Below are 15,210 nucleotides of genomic sequence, written 5' to 3' on the forward strand. Positions count from 1 at the left end.
GAAGACAGAAATCTTCATACTCTGATGACGGAGGCAGTATGACCTTTGAAACGTTGGTAAACATCGACCAGACTACACAGCGCAACAAACCAGAAGACAGAAATCTGCATACTCTGATGATGGAGGCAGTATGACCTCTGAAACGTTGGTTAACATCGACCAGACTACACAGCGCAACAACCCAGAAGACAGAAATCTTCATACTCTGATGACGGAGGCAGTATGACCTTTGAAACGTTGGTAAACATCGACCAGACTACACAGCGCAACAAACCAGAAGACAGAAATCTGCATACTCTGATGATGGAGGCAGTATGACCTCTGAAACGTTGGTTAACATCGACCAGACTACACAGCGCAACAACCCAGAAGACAGAAATCCTCATACTCCCCGCTGTGAAAACCTCAGATCATACAAGTAGACTACAATCTGTGCTAATTGTAAACTAAATTATGAATATCCTAATCACGCATTTATCTCTGTGTGGTCCAAATATTTTCCTCAACAATTTATTCCCTCATTAGGGTGAGCATTGTTTGATGTATAATTTACTGACCGCCTATTTGAGTTTGAAAGTGATGTGGAGGCCTTGAAAATGTTGGACAGCCCTAATTTATATATTTCCTTTGTTGGTACTATTATCTTTGTGATGGGGGTAAGACTCTGAGGAAATGGGCCTCCTCGTTCTGGAAATACTTGGTTTTAATTTTCTCTTTTGCTATGTCAGCGAACGTCTGAAGGACATGACGTCTCTTGTGAAATGGTTGCCTTTGGTCGATTACATGGCCTTCAGAATGTTTCATGTGGCCAACCTTTGCTACTCTGCTATTGTAATAGGAACTAAGCAGTCTAGCGCGTCTTTTGTTTCACGGTATTGAACGAGTGGACTTTGGACCTTGTGGTTAGGGTCTGATCATTTACTCCGTCTGCCCAAACTTTCAGTGGGGGGAAAACCCAAGTTTACGAAACATTAAAATACAACGAAGAATGGTAAGAAATGGCAGGAATTTCCAATTGTTAAGTCTTTGCTGAAGGAGAATTGAGGGGCGCTGAACGATGCACAGGTGGTGGTATAGTCGGCGAATTAGTTTTTGGCCGGTGGAATTTTCAATGGGAAGGCTAGGAGCGAGTCTCGGACTGAACGCCCAAACAAAAGAAATACGCTGACCGTGCTACCTCAGGTACACAGAGTAGGCTCGTCCGCCAGCTCCACCGGCGAAAAACCACTGCGGAGACTGTACTGCTCATAAATAATGTGCCAGAGATGATGGTGAAGAAATTGGCGTATTTTTCCGCGATCTTTCCCGTAAATCATCGTGTTTTGGGAGGAGATAAATCTGCTATTGTTTACCAGCGAAAACAAATCTGACAAAACCATTTCATATATACTTCTAAAAGAAAACAATTTTACACTTTTCATTTGTTATTTTTAGCGATTATCAAAGCAAGGAGTATGAGATTTGCGGGAAATGTAGTATGGACGACGAGGTGAGAAATTACACCACATTTTAGTTGAGAACATGAGAGAAAGGGTTGTTTAGGGAGACCTGAGCTCACGTGCGAGGATAATATTAAAAATATTCTCAAGAAGAAGCTAGCCGGAAGAATAATTACGACAGGGATTTATTGTGTCTCTTGGAATTCCGCTTTGAACAGATTCCATTGCGCTACTTTTCAGTAGGCGTGACTTTGAACAAACAATTCAGTTGTACCTAATGGTTTCTCTCCGTTTTACCTCCGTCCTCTGATGTAATACGGTCTATAAATACTTAAGGATTGCTGTATTTATATGCAGTCACACACGTCCAGAGTATGTGGGCCGGGAGGCTTGTCCGTTCATTCTCCTAGCCTCAACAAAAAGACCCTCCTAAAACAAAACACGCTGACGCGCGACCAAGAGGCGGTCCAAAACTTATTACAGTCTCTGGTGTCTAAAAAGAGAAGGCCACACCCACTGTCTTATGACCTGACGGTCGTAAATGAAGTTATCGTTGGATTAGCCTCTCTGCCCTGTTCTGATTGAGGAGCTGTTGGGGAGTTATTTTTATTATTATTTAGTGTTCTCTCTGACGAAGGTCCATATGAACATGATCCTTCCATCCTTTTCTCGGACTGGGACCTGTTCATATACGTTCTTGGCAGATGATCCAGAAGTGGTTTGCCATTGCCTTCTTCTGTGTGTGAATGGAGTAATTGTTGGGATGCCACGGAGGAAAACTCCGTGTTGCCTAGACCACGGCCTTGCCCAACACAAGTTATAAATTTGAGCACCACCGGGAATTGAACCCGAGACCCCAGGATTACAAGGCCAGCGTTCTAACCGCTAGACCACCTCATCTTATTATTATTTAGTGTTCTGTCTGACGACAGGTCCATATGAACATGATCCTTCCATCCTTTTCTCGGACTGGGACCTGTTCATACACGTTCTTGGCAGATGATCCAGAAGTGGTTTGCCATTGCCTTCTTCTGTGTGTGAATGGAGTAATTGTTGGGATGCCACGGAGGAAAACTCCGTGTTGCCTAGACCACGGCCTTGCCCAACACAAGTTATAAATTCGGGCACCGCCGGGAATCGAACCCGAGACCCCAGGATTACAAGTAAAGGGAGAAATATTAAAATCGATTTTAAAAATTTATGGATTAGATTTGTCTGGATCTAGATCGGGGTCTAATGGCAGGCTATTGCGAACATTGTAATAATAAATTAATCTTAGGGTTACATGAAAGAAGGATATTTTACTCCTGGGAGTTATGCCATATATACAACCGGCATCTCGCCGAGGCATTTCAACCTGTGCTGATGCTGGACACAGGAGCTTTCTAGACTGCGTGTAATGGTGAAATTGATTCCTTGGCAGACTGCCGATTAAGCTGGTGGCCACCCAGTCTGGCCGGGGCTTATAAGGTAGATGTTCACAGCTGTGGGATGTTTCTTCAAGACAGTCCAGCGACCTGTTTGTTGCCCTCGTCTGTATCGCGACAGACTGCCACGAAAACTCATGGCGCTGCAGGACTGAGAGTATGACGTGTTCTAACCTTAAAATGCTTCTCTGCATATGGTATTTCTGTTATTTGCATCTGTCATTCTGTCCTGTCTGAAACCTAAAGACTGATATTGTCTAATGAAAGTTTACCGACGTTTCAGAGATGCTTGCTGCCTTCGTGGTCAGATGTTTATGGAGGCAGTGAAACCCTCTTAAACGTAGATATGTTAGCGGCGACGTATAGAATGCCTAAAGTCATTATATTGTTCGGTTGTGTAAATTAAAATTAATCAAAGTCGATTGGGTAAGCTGTCAAGATGGAGGTTGTGTAAGGTAGTCGCGAAAACACCAAAGCTACTGAATCTGAACGTAACAAAAGTTTTGAGAATTAAAATATTGTTTTATATTAAGTTTTTGAAAATATAAAAAAATAAAACTGTATAAATCGTATTATAGAAAGTTTTTTATGTACTTTGCCTAAAGAATCTGAGGCATTTTATAAGATTCCTAGGTATTCTATAGACCAGCGGTATTCAACCTGGGGTACGCGAAGACATCTCAGGGGGTACGTGAAATTTTAAAAAAAATATATTATTTTATGATAAATACTGAATAATCAGTAATGTAATTTATTTAATTTATTTTTAGATGTAGATTATATACTATGTATAACTTGAATTATACACCAACAACTTTGGGGGTACAAAGTTGAAGAGAAATTATATCTGGGGGTACGCCAAGACATCTTAGGGGGTTCGTGAAATTTAAAAAAGAAATTTTATGATAAACGTTGAATAATCAGTAATGTAATTTATTTAATTTATTTTAGATGTAGATTATATACTATGTATGACTTGAATTATAAACCAACAAATTTAGGGGTACAAAGTTGAAGAGAAATTATATCTGGGGGTACGCGAACAAAAAAGCTGTTAGTTTCACACATTGCCTGAAAGTTGCAGGTGTTTTATAAAATGCCTGGGCATTACATAGAATGCCTGAATTTCATTCTTTGCCTACTGACTTTAGGCATTCTATACATTGCCGGATTTCATAGTTTTCGAATAACAGATAAAACGTTTGTTAGGCAACACGGCACAACAACCCTTACGACTGTTTCTTGTATTTTTCGTGTTGTCTTATAGTCAGGGAAGAACGAAGGAGGATCGAGGGTGTGTGAAGACAAATTGCTGATTGGAATATTTGTACCCAAGAGGGAGAAAGTTTAATCATTTGAACTTGAAACTTTGTAACTTTTCAGCAAATATCATTAGGACGAGAAACTTATTTATTTATCTATCTATGACTTATTTAACGAAGCCTTGATTATACCGTCGAATGATAGTATAAGATAAATGAATAGTTAATTGGAGAGGATGTGGAAGGAAGCGGCCTTAACCTAATTTGGCTTGATATCTCCTGAGTGACTGAGGAAAGCCACGAAATGGAGCTGTTACGATACTCAGGATCTGTTTCGAGATTTTGACTTCAGGACCTCTTGGATACGAAGCAGGGATGCTAACCACTCGAACTTGAGTACGGTGGAACGTGCAGCACGCAGGGTGGAGGATAATTTCAAAACGTATGTGAACGAATAACCTTTACGCGAGTTTATAATTGTTTTCAAAAAAAGGATTTCGGCACGAAAATATTCTAGGAATAATGGTTTCTGTTGGAGGACGAGATTGGTGTCCGAAATTTGAATGATCTGGCCCTTAGTCTACATGGCCTTGTGTGTAATGGGGACTGGATTTGTGTGTAGTCTTCCAGAAACGGTTTCATTGAATAGGCCCTTTGGAAACTTGGAAGGATAATTTTTTTTTAAGATGGCAGGTTTCCTAGAACTGACCGTAGGTTGTGAATGAGATCTTAGTCAAGAGCCAGATGGTATAATTAGCCACAATATCTCGTTCTGCAAACTGCAGGACAGTAATTTATTTACTGATGAATCGCTTGAAGATGTCACGAGGGTCTTAGGGTAAGATGAGGCAAGTGACAAATTATGGCGAACTGGAAGTGATTGAGGTGAAATCTTGAATTAAATTAACAATGCTGTTGTTCATTTATTATTAATAAGTTTGACTCGGCACTTAATAAGTTCAGCGACTTTTCATATATATATATATATATATATATATATTTGATCTCTCAAGTTAGTTTCTACTTTCGTATTTTTAGGATATTTTAGTTTGAAACTCCTTGTAATACCCCCCCTGTTTATGTTCATTGCCGCATGAGCGGGGTGGGGGGGCATGAATAGAAAACAAATGAGGGGAGGGAACCGTAGGTCGATCGTAGTTGTTAGTTTGGCACCACTGTAGTTCAGAGGCAGCCGGCGTCTGGCTTGGTAGCTGCGTGTTGCTTGAAAGCGATTCAGTGCTACACTGTATATTGTCTTTGCAGTATCTGAGCCTTATTGGTTAGTCTGTTTAGTGATAAAGTACAGATTGGACACAAGCAGCTTCTGGAACAGTCTTGGAAGACGCCTACGTGAAGACAAAAGCTTTTGATATGCATCCGACCGTAGAGGAACGTAAGTAAACTTCCATCTTGTGTGACATCATCAGTGCCGGTACTGAACTCAGAATTGTATTTCTGCAGACAAAAACATGTTTAATACCGGTTTGAATTGTGTTTATATTTACTTTCGATTGTTATGGAGTTAAAAAATATTTCTCCTGTTGAAATACTGAACACGTGGATTCATGAGGTGGCTGTTTGGTAGTGGCACGTGGCCTGACTCCGCCATGATGTTACTTGTGGTGGTTCAAGGAAATTCTCTCTCTTTGTGTTACGGACGAAACATGGATCTCTTTTTTATAATTTTTTTCTGGCCCTGAGAAGGGAAGAGGGCATGTTGTGTCGAAGAATATCGGAAACGTAATATTGAGAGAAACATTGTTGTAATAGGAAGGGAATATAAGTCGACAATTATTATTACGTTTGTTACAATAAAAATTAATTAATAGCGACTATCATGTATAGAGATGTAAAAAAGTGTGTTAATGCATGTGTACGATGAGCTGGACATGTAGCAAGGATGCAAAGTCGAATGCATTTTTGGTGGAAATCGCATGGAAAACTTTCATTATAAAGACAGAAAAGTAATGGATGAATGTTAAGGTGGCTGGTACTGGCCCAGAATCGTGTCATGGCCAGCTTGATCCTTCGGGTTCTGCTAATTTCGCCAGCGGAGTGTCAAGTTTCAAACCATAACCCAGTAGAGCAGTTTTCTCGAGAAGCTGTTGGTTGCTTTGTTAATCAAGAATTTTTTTTTACCGTGAACACGATCACAAGGTTCATTACCGCAAATACGTTTTTCCTCGTACCGGAAGTTTCTGCCGTAGGTTCGCGCAGAATGCCACGTAACGGGAAATTTGACGCATGCGTGATGCAGTCTGACCGTGTGGTATTTTATCTCTTAATTTCGCGAGTTTGTGTCCATTGCCAAACTGGTGGTTCGGAATTTATGATGAATAAAAACATTTAGTTGCGAACGACCAATCAGAACTACACGCGTGTTGTTTCCAAATTCATTGTTATATAAAATATTCTTCTGTCGGATGAATATTTACCCAGTGCCTGTCTGTAATACATGAAGGGTAAAACGACTTGGGAGACCAAGGCGTAGAGGGAAGGACATTATGAAATTGACACAAACGAAAGAGAATATGAGGCAGCGGGGTAGATTCAGCTGGCTCGGGAAAGGGTCCATTAACAGGCTTTTGTAAGCACGGTAATGAACCTTCGTGTTGGTTTCAGTTTAAGCATATTCTTGTTGGCTGTGCGCACGGACGTTGAAATAAACGCAAATGTTTGCTTATTCTTCTCAGTTGGGAGCTGGATTTTGTGGAGACAGTTGGTGTCTGCGCTGTGCTGCTATAAGAGCGAGGGCAAAGCGTAGAAAAGAAATTTTGGGTACATGCACTTGTAAGTGAAAGATTGTTAAATGGCCAATTTCACAAGTTATATGACGACCTGCGTATTTATCCAAAGAAATTCTTAAGATATTTTCTCTTTTGTAAGGTAGGCTTCACAGACCTCTATCCACAGTTTATCTTTAGTTTTTGTCATTTTACTCCGATATGGCCTTAACTGTACAGCCCCACCCATTTCTCCTCGTCAGTTATCAGTCACTCACTATCAGAAACTTTGCTGTCAATCCACGACACGTACAATCGCCACCAAGGTCGGGCAAACAATGGTTGCCGTGCCATTGTTTCGCTGTTCGTGCGCATGCGCAGGTTGGGGTTCTTCGAGTTCCATTGCCACCACACCGCATCGAAAATGAATCATGTTGCGTTCGAAAAACCGCTCATGCGCGCAAGCTGTAAGTTGTTGGACGTGGCTCCCTGGTATTATATTCAGTTCAAAATATTTTATTTTTTTTACATTTGAACATTCAGGTTACTTCATGGTAATTTCCTGACCAACAGCGATTATCAGCTTCGTAAAGATGACTGCTTCATGGAATTTGCTGTAATTGTAACTAACATTTGTTTGACTAAATGTTTCTACAGGAATTACAGTCTCTCTTCTGTACCCAGTTTCTTCATAATAGATTATATCAGTCGGCTAAAACAAAGGTTTTTCTCTGCATGTTCATGAAAATACGCTTTCTTAATATTCTGGGTTATACAGGGTGTCTTAAAAATATATTTACACATACGTATTCAGTGAATGAAATAGAGCCATTTTAAGAAACTAGACCGTTGCATACGTCAGTATGGGCACGTAGTGAATTAGCGAATTTTTCGTAGGTGTTCAAAATGACCAATGGTGGCAAAGTTGACAGCGGTGAGAAACTTACTGACAAGTGTATACATCTTTTTTTTGGGAAAACCTGTGTTTATAGGAACATTCTTCTCTGGCTGATCTCCATGTAAACGCGTAAGAATTGATAGTTATCCTAAAACAGTTGAGCGATGGTGGGAGATGTTTTAAGATCCTCGTTTATTGGCCGAGCGATGTAAATTCAAAGTGTGAACGTCTGCGCATGTGCAGTGTTGCCGAACTTGATTTCGCAGCTCGAAGGTCGTGTTTGACCTACCGTAAAAGTAGTTCGTGAAATCTTTACATGATGTGATAGCTGGATTACCATCAATTTAATGAAATCTCCGGCGATGGGAATGTCATATTTTACTGTCTGCCTCTAAAAGCTACTAACAGGAAGTGTTGGTTAACTCGGTGAAAGTGGGTAGACGAGTTTTCATCGTCTTTTCCGAAAACATCGGACTTCACGGCGATGATTTCGAAGATGGCTGCCGTCTTCTGGGTTGTAGGGCCTTGTAGTCTGGTAGAAGTTTACAGACGTTTCGTTGCTCCATGCTGTCTCCACTATCAAGGCGATGAAGGACATTTGAAAACGTCGGTAACCTTTCTACCAGACTACACGACGCTACAACCCAGAAGACGGCAGCCATCTTAGATCGGGCACGAATTGCGGACTTCGTTTGTTTCTCATGTTCGGGGAATTTTTTTTTTTTCCGGGAGAGCTGCAACACTGATTTTCTATGGCTTTAATCAGTTACGCCATGAATAATCATAGCCACTTCCGCTTCCGAATTGTTTAATATCTTGTCCTCGTACTGTCTGATGCCAACAGCCTGGTTGGTTTAGAATTTTATTCCACGACGTTGAGACGAGCTCTGCGGTCCACGTGGCCTTTTTCTTGTTCACTGGGTGCGGGGATTCGATTCTCGGGGGTAAAGCGACCGGAACGTGATGCTAATCATTGTGGTGCCGAGGTTAAAATGTGTGGAGTAAGACCTTGATTGAGCAGGAATAATTTTTACCAAGCGAGACCTAGACGTAAGAAGATAATATTAAAGCGAATCTTGTGAGAATTGGGTGTGAGTGCATAACTGGGTTCATATGGTTCAAGATAGGGTCCAGTCGGGTTTGTTAAAAGGTTGGAATTTTTTTTATTAGAACAGCAACTGTCAGCTTCTCAGGAGTGAACCTGGTTTATTTATTTCTTTAATTATTTGGTTAATTACTCCTTATTTTGGTGGTTTTTTTCTTTTGATATCTGAAAAATAATGTAAATATTTATTTTAATAGAATTAATACACCAATAAAATACTTCATTTAAAATAATCAATTATCTAATATGAATTATATTTAATATAAGATTTAATTTATCTATTTAAATATTTATATATATAATCTAAAATTTTCTTAATCTGGATCGAATCGAGTGAGAACTGCAAATTTCACACCGTACAAAATAACGGGTTGCAGTAAAGTTTGTATAATTGAATCATAAACTACTACTTCTTTTTTTTTTTTGAAAGCAGACGAAAATGACTTGGGATGTTGCTGTTTTATTGGACACTGAAATATCCAAATTCCACTGCAACAAGACCAGGGAGGCTGGAAGGGTTTCGGGCTGCATACTTTCGAGTCGTAATGGCTGCTGGTATAATTCCACTCTTGCGCGTGTGGACTCTTGCCAAGGTGTGAATGTTCTGTCTGTGTTGGGATCCGCGTGGTTTCCGAACAGAGTCTTGGGTTTGTGATCACGATATCGACAGTCGCCTACGCGCACGTTTTACCTTTGCCATCTATGACGGACGGATTTTCATATAAATTGATCGACTCATGGAGTTTATACGTAATTCAATTTAAAACTGAACAACGTGCTTAATTTTTTTTAAAAAAAATACGTTCAGTAGTTTCGTACATGAATGTTCAGTGCCTTTGAATCAACCTCCCCAGTCCCGACAACAACCATTGTGATGATGTTGTTTTTTTATCTGTATTGAATCCTAACTTTTTGTTAGGGTGCATTGAATTATGCTGACGAGAACTGAATATAGGCGGCTCTAGGGCAGGAGAAAGCTTGCGAAGGAGTGAGGTTCAAGTTGTGAGTGAGTGAATGTAGCTTGCCCTGGATTGGTAATGATCTTAAGCCACGGGTTCTCAATCTACAGCCACATCCATCCTTTCTGGGGCATGACACTTTCTATGCTGAGTTTTAAGAATGAGCTGAAGCTAAACTCCCCTCCCAAGCGCCTACATGGTGTATAGCGGGATAGATTTTTTGTCAGGGAGGCTGAATTGTTAACTGAAGTAAAGTAGCGTATTGTTTTGGTAATCAGAATTGGATTCAGGTGGCAGCAGTGATCGGCGACAAAGAATTGTTTGTTTTTCTCTGACTATCGCCATGTATTGTCCGAAGATTTTTGACGGTGATCGTGACTTTGTGTGTGTTGCAGAGTTTCCACTGATTGGATCAGACACTCACCAGGTGGCGATGGTGGAACAACTGCAGCAGAATGGCCAGGCCCAGGTGGCGAGCGTTACCGGCCTGGTTTTTGAGGACGACGAGCACAACACTCGCACGCTGCAGTCCCTCAACATGATGCGAAAGAACAGACACTTCTGCGACGTTATCCTGCATGTTAGTACTATGTGTTCCATCAGAATTGTCTTTAAAAAGTTTTGCTCATCCGACGCACCATTTTACTTGCTGTGTGACGTCGGAACATTCCGCCTTATCGGCAGTCGACTCGGCTTGTAGCAGAATACTTTTTTTTTAAAAGGGGTAATAGGCCTTTTGGCTTCGTAAAGATGCAAGGAATTTGTTGGCCAACTGAGCAACTACCAACTTCTTAAAAAGAGTTTGATTTGGGAAAAATTACATTTTTAAAAACTCGCGTATCATCAGACATTTGAATTTTGGTCCAGGCTACGTAACACGGAGTGGTTCTTTATCGTACATATACATATTTTATGTATATCAAGAACGGGAATCATTTCAGACAAAAACTGTGGTCTTCTACAGCGTTCCATTAAATGGCCATCAGTAAAAAATAAAGTAATAAAGTTTGTCCCACTATACGCCATGTAGGCGCTTGGGGGGGAGAGGAGGTATAGCTCCTCTCTTCCTTGGCCTCGGCACTAGATGGGGGTGAGAGGTCAGTATCACGCCCCGGCCGGCTTTACCCCCGGGAAAGGACCCCGGTACCCATTGTAGAGGAGGCTGGGTGGGCCCCAGAGCCGGTCTGGACGCAGAGGCTAGAGGAAAAATCCTCTGCCCCCGTCGAGGATCGAACCCCGGTCGTCCATCCCGTAGCTAGTCACTATACTGACTGAGCTATCCCGGCTCATAAATGGTCGTCAGTAGTGTTCGTAAATCTAAATATGCTCTTTGCCAAAGTCGTTGGCTTCACAAAAAATTACATACGTTATTTCTAAAGTGACTGACGTGAACGGAGATGGGTGGCGTGTTTGTATATAGAGGCGCACAAATGGTGTCCGCTTCGAACTAGAAGTAACTGAGTGCTTTATACGCCAACGCTCTGAAGCAGGCCCGACTCATGATGGTAAATGCATGGAAGTCTCCGAACCTCGGATGTTGTCGTTCTTGTCGGGCACTTTCAGCACGTGCGTTGTTGGATGTCGGGGGAATTAATTAGTTGGTGGCCCATTTAGGTCGGCAGCATGGAGTTCCATGCCCATCGTGCGGTGTTGGCATGTGCCAGTCCTTACCTGTTTGAACTCTTCACCACTGACGATGAAAACAAGGGCAGTCAACGTGAAAACGTCATCACTTACAAGCTGAACGGAGGATTCGATCCGACCGCGTTGGAGAAGCTCATCCATTACGCGTACACTGCCAGGTACGGTGTGCGCATTCAACTAGTGGCTAGCCTAATAAGTCAAGGTAACGTAATTTAATATTTCGCGCATGTTTGAGTTTAAATACTCTTGTCGTACGATAATTTGAGTTGTTTGACGTCCATGAAAGAAAATGAAGTTGTGAAGTTACTTATGTGATATTGTGCTGTTTTATTGTCATACTTTTTCCCCTCTTAACGAATTATTAAAGAGGATGTTTGAGAATAAAATGCTGAGAAAAATATTCAAACTAAGGGAGACGAAATAACGGGAAGATAAAGGAAATTGTATGGGGTACTTCATGATTTGTACCCTTCAACAAATATTAGGATTGTCAAATCGAGGGGGATGATATGGGTGGGGCATAAGGACAAGACAAATGCCTGATAAATTTTTTGTGGGTTAGCCTGAAGCCGAAGAGACGGCTTCGGAAATGAAAGTGGACGTTAAATGTTAATTAAGATGTTTGGATTCAATTATCTGAGCTGCGTGCCTAAAGGCAGGCCTCTGTGAACACTAATAAAGTTTCGGGTTCTGAGGCGGGGAATTTCTTGGGACGGCTGACGCATCAAAGTCCGTGCTCCGTTAAGTTCATCGTTCTAACGTAGAATCTGTCCATTTCCAAAGGCCTATTTAACAAGATGCCGTATCGCAGCAACGAGTCGTTGGCCCTTACCTAAGCCCCAAACTGAATGACCTTTTGCGACTACATTTGTTCGATCTTCCCCCAACATATCTGGAGGAATTCTCCGTCTGCAGCGTAAGCACACGCTGTCTTGTGGGATCCATTTAACTTGATAGTGAATTAATTCCGAATTAATTTTACTTGGGGTTTCAGGTAACTTATGACGGAGTTGTTTGGTTACAGACTAGAAGTGAACAATTCGCGGGTGAAGGCTGTGTACTTGGCGGCGTGCCACTTGAAGATGGATCGTGTGATGAAAGAATGTACACGACACCTCATCAAAAACCTCAACATTGAGAACTGCATCGAGACCCGCTCCCTGCCTGGCATTGCAAGAAACAAGGCGTTTGTCGATCAGGTCGATGCCTTTATCGCTAAAGAGGTACGTAATTTTCTGCGCTCTTACTCTCGTGCTGAGGAACGTTAATTGAATGTCGTTGGTCGCGTAATTTAAAACCACATGAAACCACTGAGGATACGAGTCGTAACAGTGACAAAGGTTGTTCGCCGGAAGACTGTCGCAGGCCGCAGCGCTAAGTTTTCTTGTAACTTTCTGTGGGCGGAGCTGAAGAATAGTAGTTATCGTAGTGTTTCGTTTGTTTTATCAAAGGGGAATTAATATTAACAGAAAGAAATGTCTCGTGTCTCAGTTTCTTGATCCGAAACATCGCTTTGACGTATATTAAAGTGTTTTATACGTGCTCGTTTACGTAATTTTCTCGATCGAGTTATTTTCGCCGATGTTGCTTTCTGCAGTTTGAAAGCGTGTCCAAGTCGAAAATCCTTCTCTCTCTTCCCTGTGTGCGCATTGAAGTGTTGAACCAAACTCGCCAGGAGATGTCTCTGGTGGTAGGCGAATCGCTCTGTCAGCTCGTTCTCGACTGGGTCAGGCGCCAGTGTGATGACGCTATTAACATGGACCAGCTAACAGAAAAGGTTAGTCTCACGTGTGTGTGTGGTAATTATTTATATTTTACAGTCCCCTTTTGCACATTTAAATGTTGAGGCTAGCGTTATAAATGCTTTGTGGATTGTGTAGACTCACCTCCTGTACCTTGCCATGGACAACTCGCTGCAGGACTGCACAGAACTTCCGAGCGGCGACGTGAGTGACACCGAGATTGTGCAGGATTACAAGAAATTATCTAAGCGGAATCAAGCTAATCCCAAGGTGAGAATCGAGCTGCGTGTCATGACGCGACGCCACCAGTCGCTTTGGAAAGTGGGCCCACTTATAATTGGCTGTTTTAAATACTCGGTCGACAATTAAAGATTTTACATCCGACACGAACACCCGTCTGAAAGGGTCAGGGTGGATGCCAGAAATTCCTTGCAGACTTTTGTTTCAGACGTACAGTTTACGTTTTCCTTCAGGTTTGTTTAATTCTTCGTAGAGGGGAAAATGTGTGTGTTTGAATGTTACTCTGTGGCTATATTACGTTGTGGAGCAGAGACTGGGACATTGACCAGGGCTGATAGTAACAGGTTAATGGCAGCAGAGGTGAGATTTTCAACGACTGCGGAAGGAAAATTTAAAAGCGAGAAAATAACAGGCAAAAAACAAAGCAAAGAATTAAGTTATTTTCGATAAATACTTTGAAAGTTGATGTGTTCACCTGTATTATTATTTATTATTTCGTGTTCTGTCTGACGACAGGTCCATATGAACATGATCCTTCCATCCTTTTCTCTTCTCGGACTGGGACCTGTTCATACACGTTCTTGGCAGATGATCCAGAAGTGGTTTGCCATTGCCTTCTTCTGTGTGTGAATGGAGTAATTGTTGGGATGCCACGGAGGAAAACTCCGTGTTGCCTAGACCACGGCCTCGCACAACACAAGTTATAAATTCGGGCACCGCCGGGAATCGAACCCGAGACCCCAGGATTACAAGGCCAGCGTTCTAACCGCTAGACCACCCCTATCTCAGTTTTATTATTTCTTGGGGTCTAGATGACCGATCTGACTTCGGTTGGATAGCGCTGTGCCACGAGAGGACAAAAAATGCCTCTTTCAAAAAAGACTTGGGGAATGTTTCCCCCCCCCCCCCCCCCCATCACTAGATAGTGCGTGCTGCACAATTGTTAATGGCTGATGATGACTTATCGATTAGTCCGTGCTTGACTGCAATGTATAATTACGGGATAGGCAATTTTTTCCTTTTTAAAATTGCAGGGTAGACGCAAGGGTCAATTACAGCCGGCTAAGCCCCGAGTGCTTATTTACTCCCGAGATATCGGTGAGAGAACCGAACAGGAGAAAGAAACTGACTGGAATCTCATCGCAGCAGCGAAAGTCGGAGGTGAGTTGTTCTTTATGTTACGCACTTGGCTTCAGAAAGCTGTACAGCGATTGGCAGATCAACTTGTTGCGATTGATGCGTTGTACTAGTTTCAAGGTAAAATGTGTTTGTATCATTTATGGGTCTCCGTAAATGATAGGTCTTTCGTTTATTGTGGTAAGTTACTTGTTTAGTTATTATCTTGTCTTCTGTAAAATTACTGTTGGGAAAGAATTCAAAGCATCGCGTGACCATCGGCTAGTGAACGGGTTTTGTTTGAACAACCCATAATGAACTACGCAGAGGAAAGTTTTGGGAAATATTTATTCCGAGGCGAATAAATAAATGTAGGTAATTATTATATTGTTGTAAAACGTTTTTCAGAACATACATTCATGGCTCTTGTGACAATCAGTGGACGACTGGCCACCATGTCTGTTATGCTTCGGCTGAACCAGCCATCGAGCCCGTCCCCCGTCGTGACGCCTGTCGCCAGCCGCCCCGCCAGCGAAGAGAAACCGGATCTCTACTGCGTGATGGCAAACATGAGCTCAGTCAAGTGTGCGGCTGGCTGCGCAAATCTCAACGACTCGCTTCTCGTCTGTGGTCAGTGTTTCCGTTGTTTAATTCT

At 42.0% G+C, this 15,210-nt stretch overlaps 1 protein-coding gene across 3 annotated transcripts in view; it reads left to right on the plus strand.

The window, feature by feature from the left end:
- Positions 1–15,210, plus strand: part of LOC110832136 (influenza virus NS1A-binding protein homolog) — a 60,494-nt gene that overhangs the window by 34,209 nt on the left and 11,075 nt on the right. For 2 of the 3 annotated variants that reach the window (XM_022068853.2, XM_022068851.2), the window contains exons 3-9: positions 10,209–10,393; positions 11,428–11,615; positions 12,482–12,680; positions 13,055–13,234; positions 13,338–13,469; positions 14,474–14,600; positions 14,964–15,185. In XM_022068853.2, the coding sequence (XP_021924545.1) occupies positions 10,247–10,393; positions 11,428–11,615; positions 12,482–12,680; positions 13,055–13,234; positions 13,338–13,469; positions 14,474–14,600; positions 14,964–15,185 (1,195 nt within the window). In that variant the 5' untranslated portion in view covers positions 10,209–10,246. Of the gene's footprint in view, positions 1–5,293; positions 5,522–10,208; positions 10,394–11,427; positions 11,616–12,481; positions 12,681–13,054; positions 13,235–13,337; positions 13,470–14,473; positions 14,601–14,963; positions 15,186–15,210 lie in introns of those variants that run through there. The other variant, XM_022068850.2, reaches the window with a different exon arrangement.

The sequence above is a fragment of the Zootermopsis nevadensis genome, unplaced genomic scaffold (genome assembly GCF_977971745.1).
Source record: "Zootermopsis nevadensis isolate Lab colony 2312 unplaced genomic scaffold, Znev_1.0 Znev_ptg000010l, whole genome shotgun sequence".
In the NCBI taxonomy this organism is placed as follows: domain Eukaryota; kingdom Metazoa; phylum Arthropoda; class Insecta; order Blattodea; family Termopsidae; genus Zootermopsis; species Zootermopsis nevadensis.